Genomic DNA, 19,045 nt, shown 5'->3' with positions numbered 1-19,045 from the left:
CCACACATCAATGTTTATCTCCCTCTCTTTCTCCCCCCTTCCCTTGTCTCTAAAAATAAATAAATAAAATATTTTAAAATTTTCAACTATACAAACAGCTGGACAGTTAAGTCTCAACTATGATAATGTTTGCTGGGGTCAAGATCTATAAAGCTAGCCCTGGCTGGAGTAGCTCAGTGGATTGAGCGCGGGCTGGGAACCAAAGTGTCCCAGGTTCGATTCCCAGCCAGGGTACATGCCTGGGTTGCAGGCCATAACCCCCAGACTCTCTCTCCCTCTCTCTCCCTCTCCCTCCCTCCCCTTCTCCCCCCTCTCTCCCCACCCCTCTCTCTCTCTCTCCCTCCCTTCCCTCCTCTCCCTTCCCTCTCTAAAATAAATAAATAAAATCTTAAAAAAAAGAAAGAAAACTCATATTTAAAAAAAAATCTATAAAGCTCTGTGTGTGTGTGTGTGTGTGTGTGTGTGTGTGTGTGTGAGTGAGACTAGTCACACAACCCCCCTGAAAATGATAACACATCCTTCCCCCTAACCCGGGACTGCTCCACTAATAATTTTTCCCCTTTGTCATCAAGTATTCCCCAAATCAGAATCATTATGCCTAGCTTTGAAAGATTTTCTTTTCCTCTTGGCAACGTACAGATGCTACTGCGGAAAGAGAATACACAGGGAACAAGCAATAACAGAGAACTTAACACTTGAAAGAAATAGAAGTCATGAGGCTTACAGTAGTTTTCAGCAAAACTAGAATCACTAGCACTTGTCATCAAATTCTTACCTTCCTGCCAGTCTTTTAGCTTAATTTCACAGCAAATGAGAGGGGCTCCAACTCTGCCAGTAGTATAGTCAGTAACTATGAGGGGGGAAAAGCAACAATGACATTAGAATACCACATTCCAGACTTGCACCAAAGTGATAACAGGAATACTGGAGCTAGAACCAGATTCTGAAAGATGGCAAAAGGAGAGAACATATAGAGAAGAGTACCAAGTGTGATCATTTTTCCATATGTCAACTTCATTTCAACAGTACAATCTATTCCAAAGTTGTTATATCATCTTCCCATCTCATGGCTATATTTCAGATAAATAAGTACAAAAGCTGTTAAAGAAGGACAGCTGGCTCCACTACTATCTATGTAGATTCTGATAATACAGATTTTGATTGGAATTCCCTGTCTAACACTTGCTGATGGGCTATGTAACTTAGGCAAGTTATTTAACCTCCCTAAGACCCATTTCCTCATCTATTAAATTGGGATAGTAACAGAGCCTATTTCATATAGAAACATGCTGTGAAAATTAAATTAGATGATATGTGGGCAGTGCTTAACACTTTCTGGCAAAAATAACTAGTTCAATAAATGTTAGCTGCTGTCATCAAAGATGTTATATGATCCTTCTGTAAATTGGGATTATTACTAGCAATATCAAGTATTTATTGACAGTCTATTAAATAGCAATAAGTAGCATTATATTAAATATTGTGAGGACAATGTTAAGAATGAGAAGACCCTACCCTCAATGAGCTTACAAACAAACTACCTGGGAAGAAATACATATGAAACAATTTAGAGCACATTTAAATACTAAAGTGTATAGTACTAGTGGTGATTACAATAGTATCCTAGAGACTAGAAAGAGCTATGCAAAATAAAATAGTTGGGAAAGACTTAATTGAAGAGTTGCACATTAGAAGATGGCTGTGACTGGTTAAGAAAAAGGGCAGTCCAAGAAAAGAAAGTAGAAAATACAGAGAGGTGGGAACAAGAATGCCTATATGAGAAATGGTGAGAAGATTATCCTGTCTGGAGAGAAAAGCCAAGTATGTATGCACATGGGAAAAAAATGGAATATAATAATGGCTAGGTACAATGGTATCAGACTAAAGATATGATGAAAGCTAGGCTCACCAGGTGTGAAGCAGTGCTTGAGGTGGATGTGTCTGACAGAAATATGCAGGAATACCAGAATTTATATATTAGAGGCAGACACGGATGTTGAAAGACAGCCATTGAAAGGCTGTTACCTCGGAACACTATGAAGTAATAAAAGGTTGGATGCCAAAGGTGGCATGTAGGGAAGGGCATGATCCAATGGTGAAATGGGAAGAGCTGATAAAATTTAAAGATACTAAAAATAATCAAAGGACTTCAAAGCTAATACCCTGAAAGGTTTGAAGGATGGTAATACCACTGTCACAAACAATTTGGTAATGTAGAGACAGGTTAGCATAATGGCATTTGGACACTGCGTCCAATTTTGGACACAATACATTTCAAGTGAAAGTGGGATAATCCACAAAAGTTACTACACTCATTGTTTCACAACCTGGGGTGATTTTGCCCCTTAGAAGATATTTGGCAATGTTTGTACGTACTTCATTGACCCAACTTGGGGCAGTAGGTTACTACTACTATCTATCCATTAAACATCCTGCAATTCACAGGAGAACCCCTAACAAGAAAGAATTATCTGGTTCAAAATTTCAATAGTACGTAAGTTGGGAAACCTGCTATAGGCTGCTGAAATAAGAAAAAACAAACAAGTCATGGCAGGAGCATAGATTTGAGGAGGAGCAAAAAAAGTGATACTTTATTTCAAGAGTGCAGTTCTCCAAATAAGAGATCATTTAGAGATAAAAGGTTATAGCAGCGGGTGACAGAATTTTGAGGGCTGACAATGGGGCAAAATATGGGGGCAGGCAAAAGGAGGTTTACAGTTGCTCATATGGAAAATAACACAATAATTAATAAATAACATTATAAGAATATACTCTGTGTTTCATGTACTCATAACTGTAAAACTACTTTGCCCACCCCTGTATTTACAAAGCTTCAAAATAAGGGTTCATATGATACTGAACTAAAAGTTTCTAAAACTAAAACTATGTAAGTTTGCATTGAATCCCAATATTAAGAGGTATAACATGTCCCTGGCTGGTGTGGCTCAATAGATTGGGCATCAGCTTGCAAACCAAAGAAAGGGTCACCAGTTCGATTCCCAGTCGGACCACATGCCTGGGTTGTGGGCCAGGTCCCCAGTAGTAGGCGTGCCAGAGGCAACCATACATTAATGTTTCTCTCCATTTCTTTCTCCCTTCCCCTCTCTCCAAAAATAAAATTAAAAAAAAAAAAAACCCAGAGGTATAATACAACCATAGTTCCCTAAAGTAATGCAAATAGGCTTTATGAGTAGCAACTGATGTGCTTACCTTCAGTAACTGTCCCAGCACCACACGATTCTGTCAATCCATAACCCTGACCAACTGGGCAACAGAAGCAGACATTCATGAATCGATGTGTCTGAGGTGACAACGGTGCTCCACCAGACAGCATCATGCGAACATTTCCTCCTAGCAAAGCCTTCACTTTTTTAAATAGTATCCTTAATGAAAGGAGGGATAAATTATTACAGCACATGTACTATATTATTCTTGAAAACACACTAATTTATAAGCTCTGGGGAAGATTTCTCAACTTTGGTTGAGACATCTAAATTTCAAAACCATGGTTATAACGAGAGGTTAACAGAACAAGAAATAGTAACACTTTGAACACTTTATGAATGGCTCTTTATGAATGCCACATACTGTTAAAAGTACTGTGTCAGGAAATTGCATTAATATGCAGTAAATAAAAGAAAATAATGATGATGTCAAAGAAAAACTATTTCAAGTTATCTTTGGCACATTCAGTCATCTATCTTACCTCCCTTCCAATGAAAAACACCTCCCCATCTCCAAGCCACAGCCCTACATTTAAAATAACTGTTGTATTCACATACTCACTATGCTAGTTTATGAAAACAACAAATCAGAAACACCTACATGCAGAATAAATCTTGAAAATCACTATTTAAAAGTTAGAAATGTCACACTTAACTTCAAATGTCTTGATTTAAAATTCTATTCTAGTTTTTCTTCATGAGACCAAATTCTATAATTCAATCTTAAATATTTATACTCAATTATTAAAGTTTATTAAATTGCCAAGATCAGAGTTCAGGGTTCTCTGCTTGCTATATCAGCAATGAGACTTAAAATTAAATAAAAGAAAATGTCAACCTTAAGATCATGGTGGTAATGCTCAAATTAAGTTGCCATTTACTTATTTATATTCCAGATGTAAAAACACAAAAAGATCTAAAGACTCAAAATACAGTCTATAAAATATACTTACAGATTGCAAAGTGGAGCATCATATCCCTTTTTGATCTGTTCCAATTTGTAATCATACCCTATCTTGAACAGAGTTTTCTGAATATAATTCATTTCTTGGACTTTGCTCATAACATTCTTATAAATTCGATCCATGATCTCCTATAAGGTAAGCAAAATATCCAATAATCAGACAAAAAACCTACACCAATACTGAGACAGTCTTTAGTTGAGGATACCTTATTTACCAAATCTTATGTAAATGCCTTTAGCATAATAAATATATTTACTTCATTATATAATTAATTTCACTGACTGTCTACTACTTCAAAAAGACTAAGGACAAGGATAAGGGTGTCTTCAATTCTATACACTAAATTTACCAAAATTTTTAAAAATGACTCTAATCCTGATGTTTTTCTCTTTATTACTACTACCTAGCAACTCTTACAGCATGGCAGAGAGCTTTACAGTTTCTTAAAATTCTTATGTCCCTATAATTTGGGCATTTTAATAGAAGCTCAGATAACAAAAAAGGAACAGGTCTCTTGGTCACAGGTCCTTGGAAAATTAGAAGTAGGACGAGGTTTGTCATATATTGACTACCATGCTACGACATACAAAATAAAAAATAAAACAAACAAAAATCCTGGACTATCACCAAATGATGTTTTCTTAAAATTACTTAGCACAGATTAACAGAAGTATCATATAAAGCATACCTATTTATAAATACCTAGTTTTAAATATTGAAAGTAGCAATTAGTGTAAATTCAGTTGTGGTACAATGAATAACTTTATGAATGTCTCTTAATAAAAGGAGGGACAAAAAAATGCTGTTCACAAATGCGGACAACAGAACTGTCCCTTGGCATTATGCTAAGTGAAGTAAGTCAGAGGAGATAGACAAATATTGCACGATCTCACTTATATGTGGGATCTAAAAAGGCCGAAGTTACAGCAACAGCGAACATATTGGTAATTGCCAGGACCTAGAGGTTGGGGAAACTGGGAAGATGCTGATCAAAGGGCACAAACTTTCAGTTAGAAGATGAATAACTTCTGGAGGTGTAATGTATAGCATGCTGACTATAGTTAACAAGACTGTATTATATACTTGACAGTTGCTGACAATAAATCTTACAATGTTCTCACAACACATACAAAATACACACACAAAAATGGTTAACTATGAGAGGTGATCAATATGTTAACTAATTTTATTGTGGTATTTACTTCACTACATACATATATCAAATCATCATGTTGTGCCTGTTAAACTCATACAATGTTATATGATGATTACATCTTAATGAAGCTAGGAGCTACTGTGGCATTCAAGCATGGTACAATGTTGTTTTCTCCACTTCCACAAAAGGAATAACTATTATATAATTAAAATATTTGTGTAGATCTGTGGCTGAGAAATCCCAAAAGTTCCCTAAAAGGGTTTTAACATCCTATAATTATCCCTCTTAAAAAAGTGTATGGGATGTAGAGGTTAAAAAAAACACGTGGGAGGACAGAGATGTGTGAAAACCACTTCCACTGCTCCTTTCAACACCAACCACAGGCACAGAAAGATGCCATGAGTAAGGAACACACATAGCTGCAACAAACTGGCAGGATTTATTGTTAGCACAATAAGGCACCAGTTTACCTTAATCTAATTACATAATGCTCAATTGAGTCACTGCTTATAGGAAGTTGTATTTATTCTGAATTCTCAGAATGTGAATATTACAATACTTAAAAGATCATTTATTCTGACTCAGGAAAAGAACAAACCCAGAAAACAGAACCCACCAAAAATAATTCTCAATAAAAATATTGCAAAAGCCTATTTATGAAGGAATGTACGGAGCTAGGGTAAACAACAGGTTTGCTGAAACATCAATGGACTAGCAACATGGGAGATCATTTACTATCCCTAGGCTTCAAGAAGTACAAGGAGAGAAGTGTTGCTGAAACCTGAAGGAGCACTGTAGCCATGGGAAAGACTGGGAAAGACCTGGTTATAGCCAATGGGAAAGAGGCTGTCACCAATGTATGTATGCCTTACAACTCCACAAAATTGCAGCCTAGCAGAGAAAAAGCAAAGACAGTAAGTATGCAGATCTCTCTCTCACTCCTCCTACCTTCTGATCACTCATGAGTGCCAACAATGGGCTGAACTCAACCAGAAAGCAGAAGGCAGGCATGCCCTGATAACTCATTCACAAAAGTTAGCCTCTCAAGACACAAAGTAAAGAAGAATGGACAATGGGCAACTGGAAAAGACACAGAATATCAGCTAACTCTTGTTTATCCTTCAAGCCTCAATTCAGACATTGCTTCCTAAATTTCTCAGCCATTCCTACTCCCTAACTATGCTGTGTGACACAGTTTACTAGGGACTCCTGTTCTTTGGATAATGAAACTAACATAATATTTCTCAAAACAAAACAACAAAAACAATCCTAAAAGGACAGTCTTAGTGGTTAAGAAGACTCTAGAATCAGACTGGTAGAGTTCAGACTTTAACTCTACAACCTATGGCTGTATTAAGCAAGTATTTTTCTTTATAAAATGTGGGTAACAAGACCCACAAAGTCTCGGGGAGAAGTGAGATAAGCTGCCTAAATAAAGCATTTAGCACAGTACCTGGAACACAGAAGTACTACCCTACCTATTATCAGCCACATTTTAATTTGTAAGCTTGGTGAATTCTATAGCACCTCTAAAGAAAAAGGCAAATGCCACTCTGACTTATTCTAATTCTTTAGTTATTTAGTAATTAGAAGATAAAAAAAGTATCTTCCATCTCTTATTCTTAGAAAAACTTACATTGAACAATTCATTATCTAATCTCAGACTTTCCATGTGCAAAAACAATTCTGTGAAAGATATTGGGATAAGATTTAAAGTCTGATCTTAATACAAGCAGTACTGATACCCAGTCCCACTGCAGTTTCCAAAGCCTAAAAGCAGGAGTTTGTTTGAGTACACAAATTTGAAACACTGCATTAAATATTTTAGAATTCGTCATTATAAGGCTATAAAATGTAACATCTTATTTTTTTTAAGATTTATTTATTTATTTTTAAAGAGGGAAGGGAGGGAGAAAGAGAGAGAGAGAGAGAGAGAGAGAAACATCAATGTGCGGTTGCTGGGGGCCGTGGCCTACAACCCAGGCATGTGCCCTAGTTGGGAATCAAACCTGCAATGCTTTGGTTCACAGCCTGCGCTCAATCCAGTGAGCTACGCCAGCCAGGGCAAAATGTAACATCTTATTTTTATAAAAGGTGGTATTTCACAAAAAGATCTTGAATAAGATGAATAATTTTTTTTTCTTTGTGAGGTCTCAATTGATAGCTTTCTTAGTCACCGTAAGGGTCCAGAGGATTGGGTTCTAGACTTACCTTTGTCACTAACCAGCTCTATAACCTTGGATATGCTGCCTCAGTTCTCCACCATGGCCCAGGTTTCCTCATGTTTTAAACTAAGTGACTATACAAAATGATATTTACAGTATATTCTACCTTTAAAGTATTACGATCAATCTTCACTCTGGGTAATTTGAACTTAGCCATTTTCATCACCTAATTTTCAAGTATCAGCAAACACTAGCAGCTACACATTTCAGAAGTTTGCCACTGCATCTTTCCCAATACTTACCTGAGATTTTAAGTAACACATTTGCCATAATATGCACAAAGTTGTGTGTGTGTATATAGACATATATATATATATATATATATATGCCTAATATTACTTTTTAAAAAGTTCAAGTGCAAGCAATAAATGACATTTATACTCTGCACTTACTGGAACAGCTGCCATGAGGGTAGGCCTCAGCACAGTACAGTCTCCTTTACTTCCTTTTTTAATTTTGCTGGACTACATTAAAGACAAAGTAAATAGGATTAGGGTACTAACCTTAGCAAAAGAAAATGTTATAATTCAAGGGTTAACAATAACAAAGGCAGAAATTTATACATGGAATTTTATCTTCTACTGCTCAATGAATTATTGGTTAGAACTATCATAACCTAGAAGTCTGTCACCTTAGACCACTTGGCAATCCTGACATCCTTATAAACTATAAGTCTGAGGTGTAAGTGCTTTAGTGCTTTATTTCTTCTAGCACATTTCAGCCTTCCTTAGAGGATAAACTAAGATGCAGAAGAAAGAATAAAGGGATATTTTGGTAAGTCAAGCATTCTTATTAATAACATTACCATCAAATATGGCACTGATTATCCATTCTCAACAAAACAAAACCCCTCAACTAAGGTAGATCAAACACTAAAACAAAGGTTGAAGATAATTTTAACTTTCTTTAATTAGCCAAAAGGAAAAACCAGCAACTCAAACTCACCACTATGATCATCAAGTAACATACAAAACTAATTTGATAACATTTTGGTTAAGAGAATACTGAAGACACTTCCAGTGACCATGTGGTGATATGCACATACATTTGTAAATGTGTGTATGTTTTTCTTTTCAATTCTTTTCTCTTTCTTTCTTATACACATAAATACGATATGGGATTTCAGATATCAGAGCAGTAGGTAGAAAAGCTGACAGTCATCCACTGAAAGAGGTAGATAAAAATAAGAATCTGCTGTAATGCAGTGGGTCTAGAAGTTTAGCTGTATCATGTGTTAGCCATGGCCAACACAAGCAAGAAGAAAATCAGCTCTTAAGATGCAATGGGATCCTCTGGTATGACCAACTCTGCCATATAGAAGGTTCTGCTGATAGAATTCAATAGTTTTTATACCACTTTTCTTCATGAGACAAATAGAGGAAATAAAATAACTTCTTGTGTCTCACAAGAAGTGGGCAAATGTGTGCACATTTGTGAGTGGAAACCTACACCTGCATATGCACACCACATATAGAGGGCTGCTCCGTGGAGAGAGAGATGGGTTCTTGTGTCCTTCAAGTCCGAGCTTATCTCCATGTGTCGCTGACGAGTTTCTCTGTTTCTGAGAGCAGTCCCAGGATAGCAGTAGCCACAAGGAGTCGTTCCTGGCTTTATTATTCTTAGTAACATTTCAGTTCCTGTCTTTATTATGATTCCAGTAACCCTTGTTTTGACATTGGTATCATCTGCAGGGTTCCAAGGTGGTCCCTCTGGTCTCTGACCTTTTTCTGATTTCCTATGTAAGGGAGACTCTTGTATTTTATATTCCTGATCAGATCAAGACTCTGTAGAACAAAGTTTATTGAAAAGGTAGGTGTGAATGCTCTTGACAGTTCTCTAACAGGCTTCTAATGTACTACTTGGCCTCAGAGACAGCAAGAATGAAGTCAGACCAGCAATACACTCCAACTGCCCCCCTTTCCCACACTGAGGCTATTGCTTTCAGAAAGGCAGTGAAAGCAAGGGCTTTCTGCACTCCCCTACTCAGGGGGAAATCATACTCAAAGCTTAATGAAATGATTTTTACATTTTGAAAACATCTCCAGATGTAAGAAAAACTCACTACAATGCATCCAATGTAATCATCACAGATTTTTAAGTTTTTAAAAAGTGCAAGCCCCAGTCTCATTAATAGGTCTATTATGACTTCACTCAATCAAGTCCTGTTTATCAGTTTACTTGATAGTTTAGTTTACTTATTTCATTCGTTACTATTCTAGCAGATTGTAGATGTGAATTTTCAGCTTAGTGGTTTGGTGAAATACAGCAAGTTCTCCATCTTACAAAGAAGTTATGGTCCTTAAAGTACAAAGTAGGCAATTATTTGGAACATCGCAAGGTAAAGCCACTGAAAAGATGTTTGGATTATCCTTAGGGGTAGGGTAGTAGTAATGACCATAAAGGGACACAAGGGACATTCTGGGATCTAGAAATGTTCTTTTTTCCTCCCATGATCTAGATGGTGATCATCACAGAAGCCTACATATGTATGTATGTATTAAATTTAATCAATAGTTCCCTTAAGATTTTTTCACCTTAACTTTATATCCAAAATCAAGCCCCCACAAACAGAAAAAGATGGTTGCAACCTGAAATATCAAAAACATTGATTTAACTTTTTGTCTTAATAGTACACAACCTACCTAATCTCCACCTAAAATGGTATTTGTAACAAAAAACAAGTTGAAAGCATTACAACTTCTAACTGTAAACTACAAGGGCACATCTTCTCATTAATGCATGCTTCATTAAGACTCCCAAATAAAAGGCAGCACTGCCTAGGGTTCTGAAATATGACAGCTGGGCATCCAGTGATGAGAGTGGCAGAAGCCACACAGAGAATCAAGTCATTCCTACCTATACTCAGTTTACCTTTCAGCATTCACAATGCCACAGCTCCCTTCAAAGCTCTGTTTTCCACCAATGTCTGGTTGAAGCTTTTTCAAATGGGCTTAAAATACATGAATCAGCCCTACCCATTGTTGGATTTTCCTGCTATGAACAACAGGGAGAAGGGAGGAGCCAGACTCGGTAGAAATCTAGGGGCTGCCTTTGGACATGCTGCAATGCTGTCCAATAGAACTTCCATAATGATGAAATGTTCACTATCTGTGTGATACATATGGCAGCCACACGTCACATGTAGCTACTGAGAACTTGAAATGTGGCTAGAGAAACTGAAAAACTGAATTTTTCAGATTTAATTTTAATTATTCTGTATTTCAATATATAGCTAGTGACTACTATATTAGACAGCACTACTCTAGAGAAAACTCAGAGCAAAATTGGGCCAAAACCATATCACCACCTCTCTCCCAAATCTCACCAATATTCATGAGTAATATGTCAAGAAAGGCTCAGTGTATTTATATTCTCTATCTCAGCTCTCTGAAATACAAACCTAATAAGATAAGATGAAAGGAACAATTAGTTTCAAAATAATTTAAAGACATGTAGAAAAGCAACAGAAAAACAATTTTATTTAAAATAGCTACAGTTCATGGGAATTTCTTTCAAAGTTATGAAAAAAGTTTTAGCTGAATTAAAATATCTCATGTTTGAGTAATATGTTCTCAGCCAAACAATGGAACTTGATAATGATCAGGCCAATATACTGAAAAACTTTGTCACCTGGTCAGAGAGTGTAAGTGGAGAAGAATATCCAATCCTACAGCCATAGGTAAAGCAAGATATTTCTGCTGTTAATTCTAGGACATGCGCCAAAGGCAGGTAGCCAATATATGTGTCCTTTGGTCTAAAACAAAATAAGAGAAACATTTTAGCCAATCTTAAAAAGGCATTATAAATTATAAATCTCAATAACCTTATCATTTTAATATAGATTAAATAGAGAATGCCAACATGAGCTCTGATTTCTAAAAAAAAAGGTCAAATGCTTCTCTTACCCCAGGCCAGGAATTCTCTCACATTGGCCTGCCATTCCAGCTATCAAATTGCTATGATACATCATCACTCCCTTAGGTCGGCCAGTAGAACCACTGGTATACATGACAATAGCCATGTCTGAAGGAGCTGGTCTATTTGGAGGAACGCTTGCTAAATGAATGAAAAAGCACCACATTAATGATTTGAACATACAAAAATACCTGTGATACTATCACCACCATCAGGGGAATAGACATACCCATCACCTTCCTGAGTTTCCTTGGGTTCTGTTGTTGTTGTTGTTCTTAATTGATCTTTAAGGTGACTTCAACTTTAAAATTCTAACATGCTAAGTTTTAAATAGCACACTGAATCTCAACTTCAACGTAGTATAAAGCTAACCTAGTAACTTCCTTTCCACCCCAGAATATACCAAAATGTCCAAGAAGACAAAGATATATTATCAGAATTCAGTGAAAATTTAACAAGATTCTTGGATTTAAAAAAATCAGTTTATACTCTTTATGATACTATAATAGTGGATACATGTCATTATACTTTTGTCCCAATTCATAGAATATACACCACTAGGAGTGATCCCCACTGTAAACTATGGACTTTGGGTCATTCTGATGTGTCAATGTAGGCTCATCAATTGTAATGAATGTACCCTCTTCTGGGAAAAGTTGACAGTGGGAGAGGCAGTGTGTATGTAAGGGTAGGGGGTATATGTGAACTCTCTGTACTTTCCTGTCAATTTTGCTATGAATCTCTGTTCTACAAAATAAACTATTTTTTAACAGTTAGTTTAAGAAAATGAGTTACATTTCATGTACCAATTAAAATAAAAATTTTAAACAGTGTGATTTTACCACTGAAATAACCAAAGATAAAGTTATACTTAAATTGTTTAATGCTAATAATCCTTAAAGATATCTACTGTTAAGAGTTTATAAATAAAAAAATTGGAACTGGATCTTTCATTTGATGACTAATGGATGCAGCAGCAGTACATACAGGGTGGGGCCAAAGTAGGCTTACAGTGGTCAGTACGGAAAATACAATAATTAATAAATAATACAAAAATAAACTGTGTGTTCTGCATGCTCACAAATGTACACCTCATTTTGCCACACCCCATATGTTAAGCTCTTAATCTAAGCACACAATGTGACACCTGTCATAACAACTATCTACTCAGATAAAGTATCATAAAAAATGTGTCTTATCTAGTGTAGACATGAGTGGAACTAGGTGGGATATATGGTCTACCAAGTTATTGTTATGAGGACTCAATACTCCCATAGATTTCTGCCAACAGCTTTTGAAGAATCAGTCAAGTTTCCCCCATCTTGCAGGGTCAACATTGTGTTGAGAGACAATTCTCCAGCTGTCTCTTGAGTTTCCACACAGCTTGTGAGTAGAAGCACTGACTTTATTCTGAACTATCTTTCCAGGAAAGTCTGGACAGTGAACAGCCTAGAAAGACAGAGAGAATGTCTCCATCCAAAGCAAAGAGCTGGCTTGCTTACTGTCCAGGATAATAGAGATAATCTCTCTCTCCAGCACACAGGACAGGCATGCTTACTGCCCATTGTAAGATTTGGGTTCCCTAAGTTAGGGTGTCTCTCCTAGGGTGTCCCTCTTCACATTGCCCTGTGGAAACTGGGGTGCAAGGAAGCACCATAAATGCTGATACTCTGGGTACTGCTATTTGCTGTGATTTTAAAAACTGTCCTTCATCTATGATGCAACTCTTGTATTTCTAAGAAGCTGTGGCAAGCTCATTTGTTTGCTTGCAAAGTTTGGTAAAATGTCAGCCCCTATGTCATGCTCCCTAAGTAGTAGAATGTTATACTTGATACCTGTTATTGCAAACCTGTGTTCTGTTTCTAATGGTGAAATATAATATTCATAAGCTAAAAAGAGATTCAACCAACATTTTCTTCTGCCGAAATGAATGCTTTCCTCACCTAGTAGAGTATTATGACCTTTACATTAAACATGACAGAAAAACTACTTAAATGGAGTGTTTAATTCTCTCAACCCCCTGTTCTGATGACCAACTAATATTTTGCTACAAGGCAGATTCACTTGTTTCAAATGAAATACCAACTACTACCTCAATGGTAGAATACATCCAAGCATGGAATTTCTGGGCAAAATGGTGACATAAGTACCCATGGTACTCACCTACTCCCACAACCACATAAATATTACATCTAAACTACAAAACAACCATCATTTGTAACTGCCTGAAATCTGGCTGAATGGAAGTCCTACAACTAAGGGATTAAAGAAACCACATTGAGACTGGTAGGAGGGGCGGAGATGTAGAACAGGCTGGTCCCATACTAACATGTGGCAGATAAAAAATTAGGAGAGATATATCAGCTGCAGAAGTCAACCCCAAAGAGCAAGGGTTCCTAGCCCCATACTAGGCCCCTGAGCTCAGGCTTCAAGGGCCACAAAGAGAAGTCCCCATAACTTCTATCAGTAAAAACCAGCAGGGATTATGGCTGAGTGAGCTGTAGGGTTTCTGGAGCCCCAGGTGCTCTTGGAAAGGGCCCACACATGAATTTACTTGCTGATGGACTCACTGCCTCTGAGCTCCAGCATAGAGGCAACAGCTTGAAAGGCAACACAGACATGGATGGAGGAACTGAAGTATCTGGCATCAGGGCAAGAACTTGTATGGCTGGTCTCTCTAAGGCAGAAATGCTGGCAGAGGTCATTGTTCCTTTTCTGAGCCCTCCCCTCACAGAGTCACAGAACCAGATGGCGGGCACCATAACTCAGTCTTCATCAACCTGGCTCATACTGTGTGCCCCACTGTGGTGATTCCCTGAGGCCACGTTTCACCCAACTTTTGGGCCCACCCAAGCGGTTTCCAGTGGCTTTCCCACATGAATGACCTATCTTGGCTCATGTTTCAGGGTTTCCTAAAATCTCTCAAAGAAGATCTAGCCTCAGTGCACCCCATACCTCTTGCTAAGTGGTTCCAGCCCTGGCACTAGCAGCCAGCCTTGGTTCGAAGCTAGGCCTTGCCTGGGCACCTCTAAGCCCAGCACAAGTAGCAGCCATCTTCAGAGCACTTTGTGGCTCATGATGGGTGGCCCCAGACAGAACACAGGGGGCAGCTGACCTCGGCCTGCACCTCCTGGGAGGCTGAGAGCCACTGAATTCAGTGGAGAGCTTCAGACCATGTCAAAGCACCACCACCCAACCACCTCCACAAGTGATACACACAAGAGGTGGACTCGACAAGCACCAGAACCCTAATGAACTGAGTCCTGCTCTGTGGGGTGGGCCCCCTGTACAGCTGAGTCTCCACAGTGATTGGAGGTCAGTGGTTGCAGCCAATCCTTGCAGCTGATCAGCCTGGGAGCAAATTACTTCCACTGACATGTCAACAGCAATCACAGATCATCTACAACAAGAGGATTTACACAGACCACACAGGCAATGCACCTCAAGTGCCCAGTGTGGATGACCAAGAAGGCTGTGCCCCACAGACCCCAACAGAACATATACTACATACTACAGAACACTCTACCAAGCCAGGAAGTCAAATCAGCTCTACCTAATACACAGAAACAAACACAAGGGCAGCTGCCAAAATGACAAGACAAAGAAACATGTCCCAAATGAAAGAACAGAACAACACTTCAGAAAAAGAACTAAGCAGAATGGAAACAAGCAATCTACTAGATGCTGAGTTTAAAACACTGGTTATAATGACACTCAATGAACTTAGTGAGAACCTCAACAGCATAAAAAAAGACCAGTCAGAAATGAAGGACACATTAATTGAAATGAATTATAATCCATTTCAGTTAAGGTTCAATTGGTTGGGCATTGTCCTGCAAAGCAAAAGGTCACTGATTCAATTCCCAGTCAGGGCACATGCCTGGGTTGCAGGTATGGTTCCTGGTCAGGGTGCATTCAAGAGGCAACCAATCACTGTTTCTGTCCCACATCGATGTTTCTCTCCCTCACTTTCTCCCTCACTTTCCTTTTCACTCTCTAAAAATAAATAAATAAAATCTTTTAAAAAGAATAAATGGGAAATCAACAGTAGAATAGATGAAGCTAAGATTCAAATAAGCAATTTAGAATATAAGGAAGCAAAAAACACCCAATCAGAAGAGCAAAAAGAAAAAAGAATCCCTCCCCCCACCAAAGACATGAAGATAGTGTAAGGAGCCTCTAGGAGAACTTCAAGTTACCAACATTTGCTTCATGGGGGTGCTGGAAGAAGATACAGAGAGCAAGAAATTGAAATCTATTTGAAAAAAAGTAACAGAAAAATTGGTGGAGGTAATAGACATGCAAGCCCAGGAAGCACAGAGAGTCCTAAACAAGAGAAGTCCAAAGAGGCCCACACTAAGATACATCATAATTAAAATGCAAAAGGTTATAAAGACAAAGAGAGAATCTTTAAAGCAGCAAAGAGAAAAGCAGTTAGTTACCTACAAGGGCCCTCATAAGACTATCAACTGATTTCTCAACAGAAACTTTTCAGGCCAAAAGAGATTGGCAAGAAATATTCAAAGTGATAAAAAGCAAGGACCTACAACCAAGATTACTCTAACCAGAAAAGCTACCACTTAGAATTGAAGGACAGGTAAAAAACCTTCACAGACAAGAAAAAGCTAAAGGAGTTCTTCACTACCAGACCAGTATTAAATGAAATGTTTTTTTTAAATTAATTTGTTTATTTTCAGAGAGAGGGTAAGGGAGAGAGAAAGAAAGGAAGAAAGAAAGAGAAGGAGAGAAACATCAATGTGTGGTTGCCTCCTACACGTCCCCCAGAGGAGACCTGGCCCACAACCCAGGCATGTGCTCTGACTGGGAATCAAACCGGCGACCATTTGCTCTACAGGCTTGTGCTCAATCCACTGAGCTACAACAGTCAGGGCTAAATGAAATGTTAATGGGTGATATTAAAGAAGAAGAAGGAAGAAGGAAGAAGGAAGAAGGAAGAAGGAAGAAGGAAGAAGGAAGAAGGAAGAAGGAAGAAGAAGAAGAAGAAGAGAGGAAAGATTAAAAATATGAGCAATAAAATGGCAATAAATACATCATAACTATCAACAACTATATCTAAAAACCAAAATAAATAAGCAGAACAGAAACAGATTCATAGACACAAAGTACATTTTGATGACTGCCCAATGGGAGGGTTGTTGAGGGGATGGGTGAAAAAGGTGAAGGCATTAAGAAGTACAAATTGGTTGTTACAGAATAGTCATAGGGATATAAAGTACAACATAGGGAATATAGTCAGTATTATTCTAATAACTATGTATGGTGTCAGATGATTGTGAGATTTATTGGAATGATCATTTAGTAAGTCATATCATTATAATCTAACCACTGAGGTGTATACCCGAAACTAATATAATAATGTGTGTCAACTGTAATTGAAAAAAAGAAAAAAGTAAAATAAAAATAAAATAAAAGGAATAAATCCAAGCACAGATATTGGCAAATAGCTTTCCACCACCTAAAAACATCATTAAGATCACTAGAATTAGCAGTTTTTTAAAAAATTTTACTAAATGGAAGCCCTGAGACCATTTCCTTACGTGAGAACCAAATTGGAAGATTACAGTAGGTTATTTGAAAAAAGAAAATTTAGGCAGCAACCATCACAAAGTTTCATCCATTGCATACATCTCTACTTCTCGGTAAATTTCAAAACCATAGTTATCTTTTAGAGGAAAAAGGAAGGGAAAACTCTAATTATATATGGTCTTTGACAATTTTTAAACATTTTAAAACTTATTTAATCAAAGGATTTTACACTTTTCACTCACATCACTTCTTTTCCTAACCTACTGAAATAACCTTGAATAGATGAGTTTATTTGTTTTAACTGGTTTACTTACAGTTTTCTGGCTTAGATCCCAACTCTTCTACTGATTGCATGCTGTGAATCTCAAATCCTTCAGGGTATTCTGTTTTATTGATAGCTTTATTGTCCACATAAATAATATGTTCAACACAATTAATATCTAACAATGCAGTCTGTTGAGCAGAAAGAAAATCCAGTTATTAAATAGGAGCCTACAGTAAGCTCAATTATTGAACATTTTTCCGTCCCGTCAGATAACATGAATTAAAAAGAAAATTTCATACTTACCTTAAGTTTACTTTCCAGAAGTTCAACACTAGTAATCAGATAGGCAGCTTCAGATTCATTTAACCCATGAACAACTGCGTCTTTGCCAAGTGTGGCATACAAAGTCACAACTACATAATACAAAAATAAAGACAAAAATTAAATGGTAAACATTCATTCAGTATATTATTTAAATCAGCCTTTAATGATAGGTATATTCACAGATGCAAAGATATTTTATAATTTAATTTGATTTCACAGTCTCTGCTATATTACCCTTCAACCTTACCTCAAATTTCCTGGTAGTCCAAAATTTTCCTCATAGATTCTCAGGACTCTAACTTATTAAACCTGAAGAAACCCAGAAAAACAGAAGTGCCACAACTGATCAAACACGAGTCCATTAAGACTGTCAAGGCCAATAGGTTCTGGCTGAAGTTGTTGTGTTTTTTTAACTTGTATTATTTTTAAATTTTAAACAACACTGAATTAGTTTAGCCCTGGCTGGCATAGCTCAGTGGATTGAGCACAGGCTGCGAACCAAAGCATCACAGGTTCGATTCCCAGTCAGGGCACATGCTGGGTTGCAGGCCACGGACCCCAGCAACCGCACATTGATGTTTCTCTCTCTCTCTTTCTCCCTCCCTTCCCTCTCTAAAAATAAATAAATAAAATCTTAAAAAATATATTGAATTAGTTTATATTCAATATTATTTTGTATCAGTTTCAGGTATACAGGGGCATGGTTAGACAATCATATACTTTATAAAGAATTCCCCCTATGTCCCGTAACCAACTGGCACCATATAGTTATTACAATATTACTGACTATATTCCCGATGCTGTACTTTATATCCTTCTGACTCTTCTGTAACTACCAATGTGTACTTCTCAATCCCTTCACCTTTTTTGCCCAGTCCCCATATCCCACTCTCCTCTGGTAACCATCACTCTGTTCTCTGTATATATGAGTCTGTTTCTGTTTTGTTTGTTCATATTGTTCTTTAGATTCCACTTATAGGTGAGATCATATGGTATTTGTCTTTCTCTGCCTGGCTTATTTCACTTAGCATAATATTCTCCAGTTCTATCCATGCTATCACAAATGGTAAGATTTCATTCTTTTTTTATGGTCTGGCTGAACTCTTAATGCAGGTCAGAGCTATCCCAGCAAAGGTTGCCCTGTGACACACACTTCTGTTGGGCATAGCATAAAAGAATGGATATCTTTGAGAATCCTCACATTTTGAGGATCTCAAGTCAGAAGACAGACATCAATCATGTTCTCACTTTTTTTAAGAAGCTTTTTTAGTGTCTCATGTCCATGCCGATTGGTGACCTCCAAGCCTAAACTGGAGTGGACGAGGAGATCTACTCTTTAGGATTTACCAGACAAAGAAAACATAAACTGAAGCCAAGATCAGTTAGAATCAGAGGACATCTGCTAAACTTAGACAGGCTTGGAA

The 19,045-nt window shown here is 37.5% G+C and overlaps 1 protein-coding gene across 10 annotated transcripts in view; it reads right to left on the bottom strand.

Annotated features, from left to right (window-relative positions):
* Positions 1 to 19,045, bottom strand: part of ACSL4 (acyl-CoA synthetase long chain family member 4) — a 96,357-nt gene that overhangs the window by 17,747 nt on the left and 59,565 nt on the right. For all 10 annotated transcript variants that reach the window (XM_045817535.1, XM_045817536.1, XM_045817538.1 and 7 more), the window contains 8 exons: positions 17,601 to 17,710; positions 17,347 to 17,485; positions 11,476 to 11,626; positions 11,201 to 11,324; positions 7,963 to 8,034; positions 4,178 to 4,317; positions 3,211 to 3,383; positions 776 to 850 (listed from right to left, as the gene is read on the bottom strand). In XM_045817535.1, coding sequence (XP_045673491.1) covers positions 776 to 850; positions 3,211 to 3,383; positions 4,178 to 4,317; positions 7,963 to 8,034; positions 11,201 to 11,324; positions 11,476 to 11,626; positions 17,347 to 17,485; positions 17,601 to 17,710 — 984 coding nt within the window. The remainder of the gene's footprint in view (positions 1 to 775; positions 851 to 3,210; positions 3,384 to 4,177; positions 4,318 to 7,962; positions 8,035 to 11,200; positions 11,325 to 11,475; positions 11,627 to 17,346; positions 17,486 to 17,600; positions 17,711 to 19,045) is intronic.

The sequence above is a fragment of the Phyllostomus hastatus genome, unplaced genomic scaffold, assembly GCF_019186645.2.
Source record: "Phyllostomus hastatus isolate PE091 unplaced genomic scaffold, TTU_PhHast_1.1 phas_scaffold_28, whole genome shotgun sequence".
NCBI lineage: Eukaryota > Metazoa > Chordata > Mammalia > Chiroptera > Phyllostomidae > Phyllostomus > Phyllostomus hastatus.
Note: the sequence above shows the minus strand (reverse complement) of the source record. Positions and strands in the feature narration are given on the sequence as shown.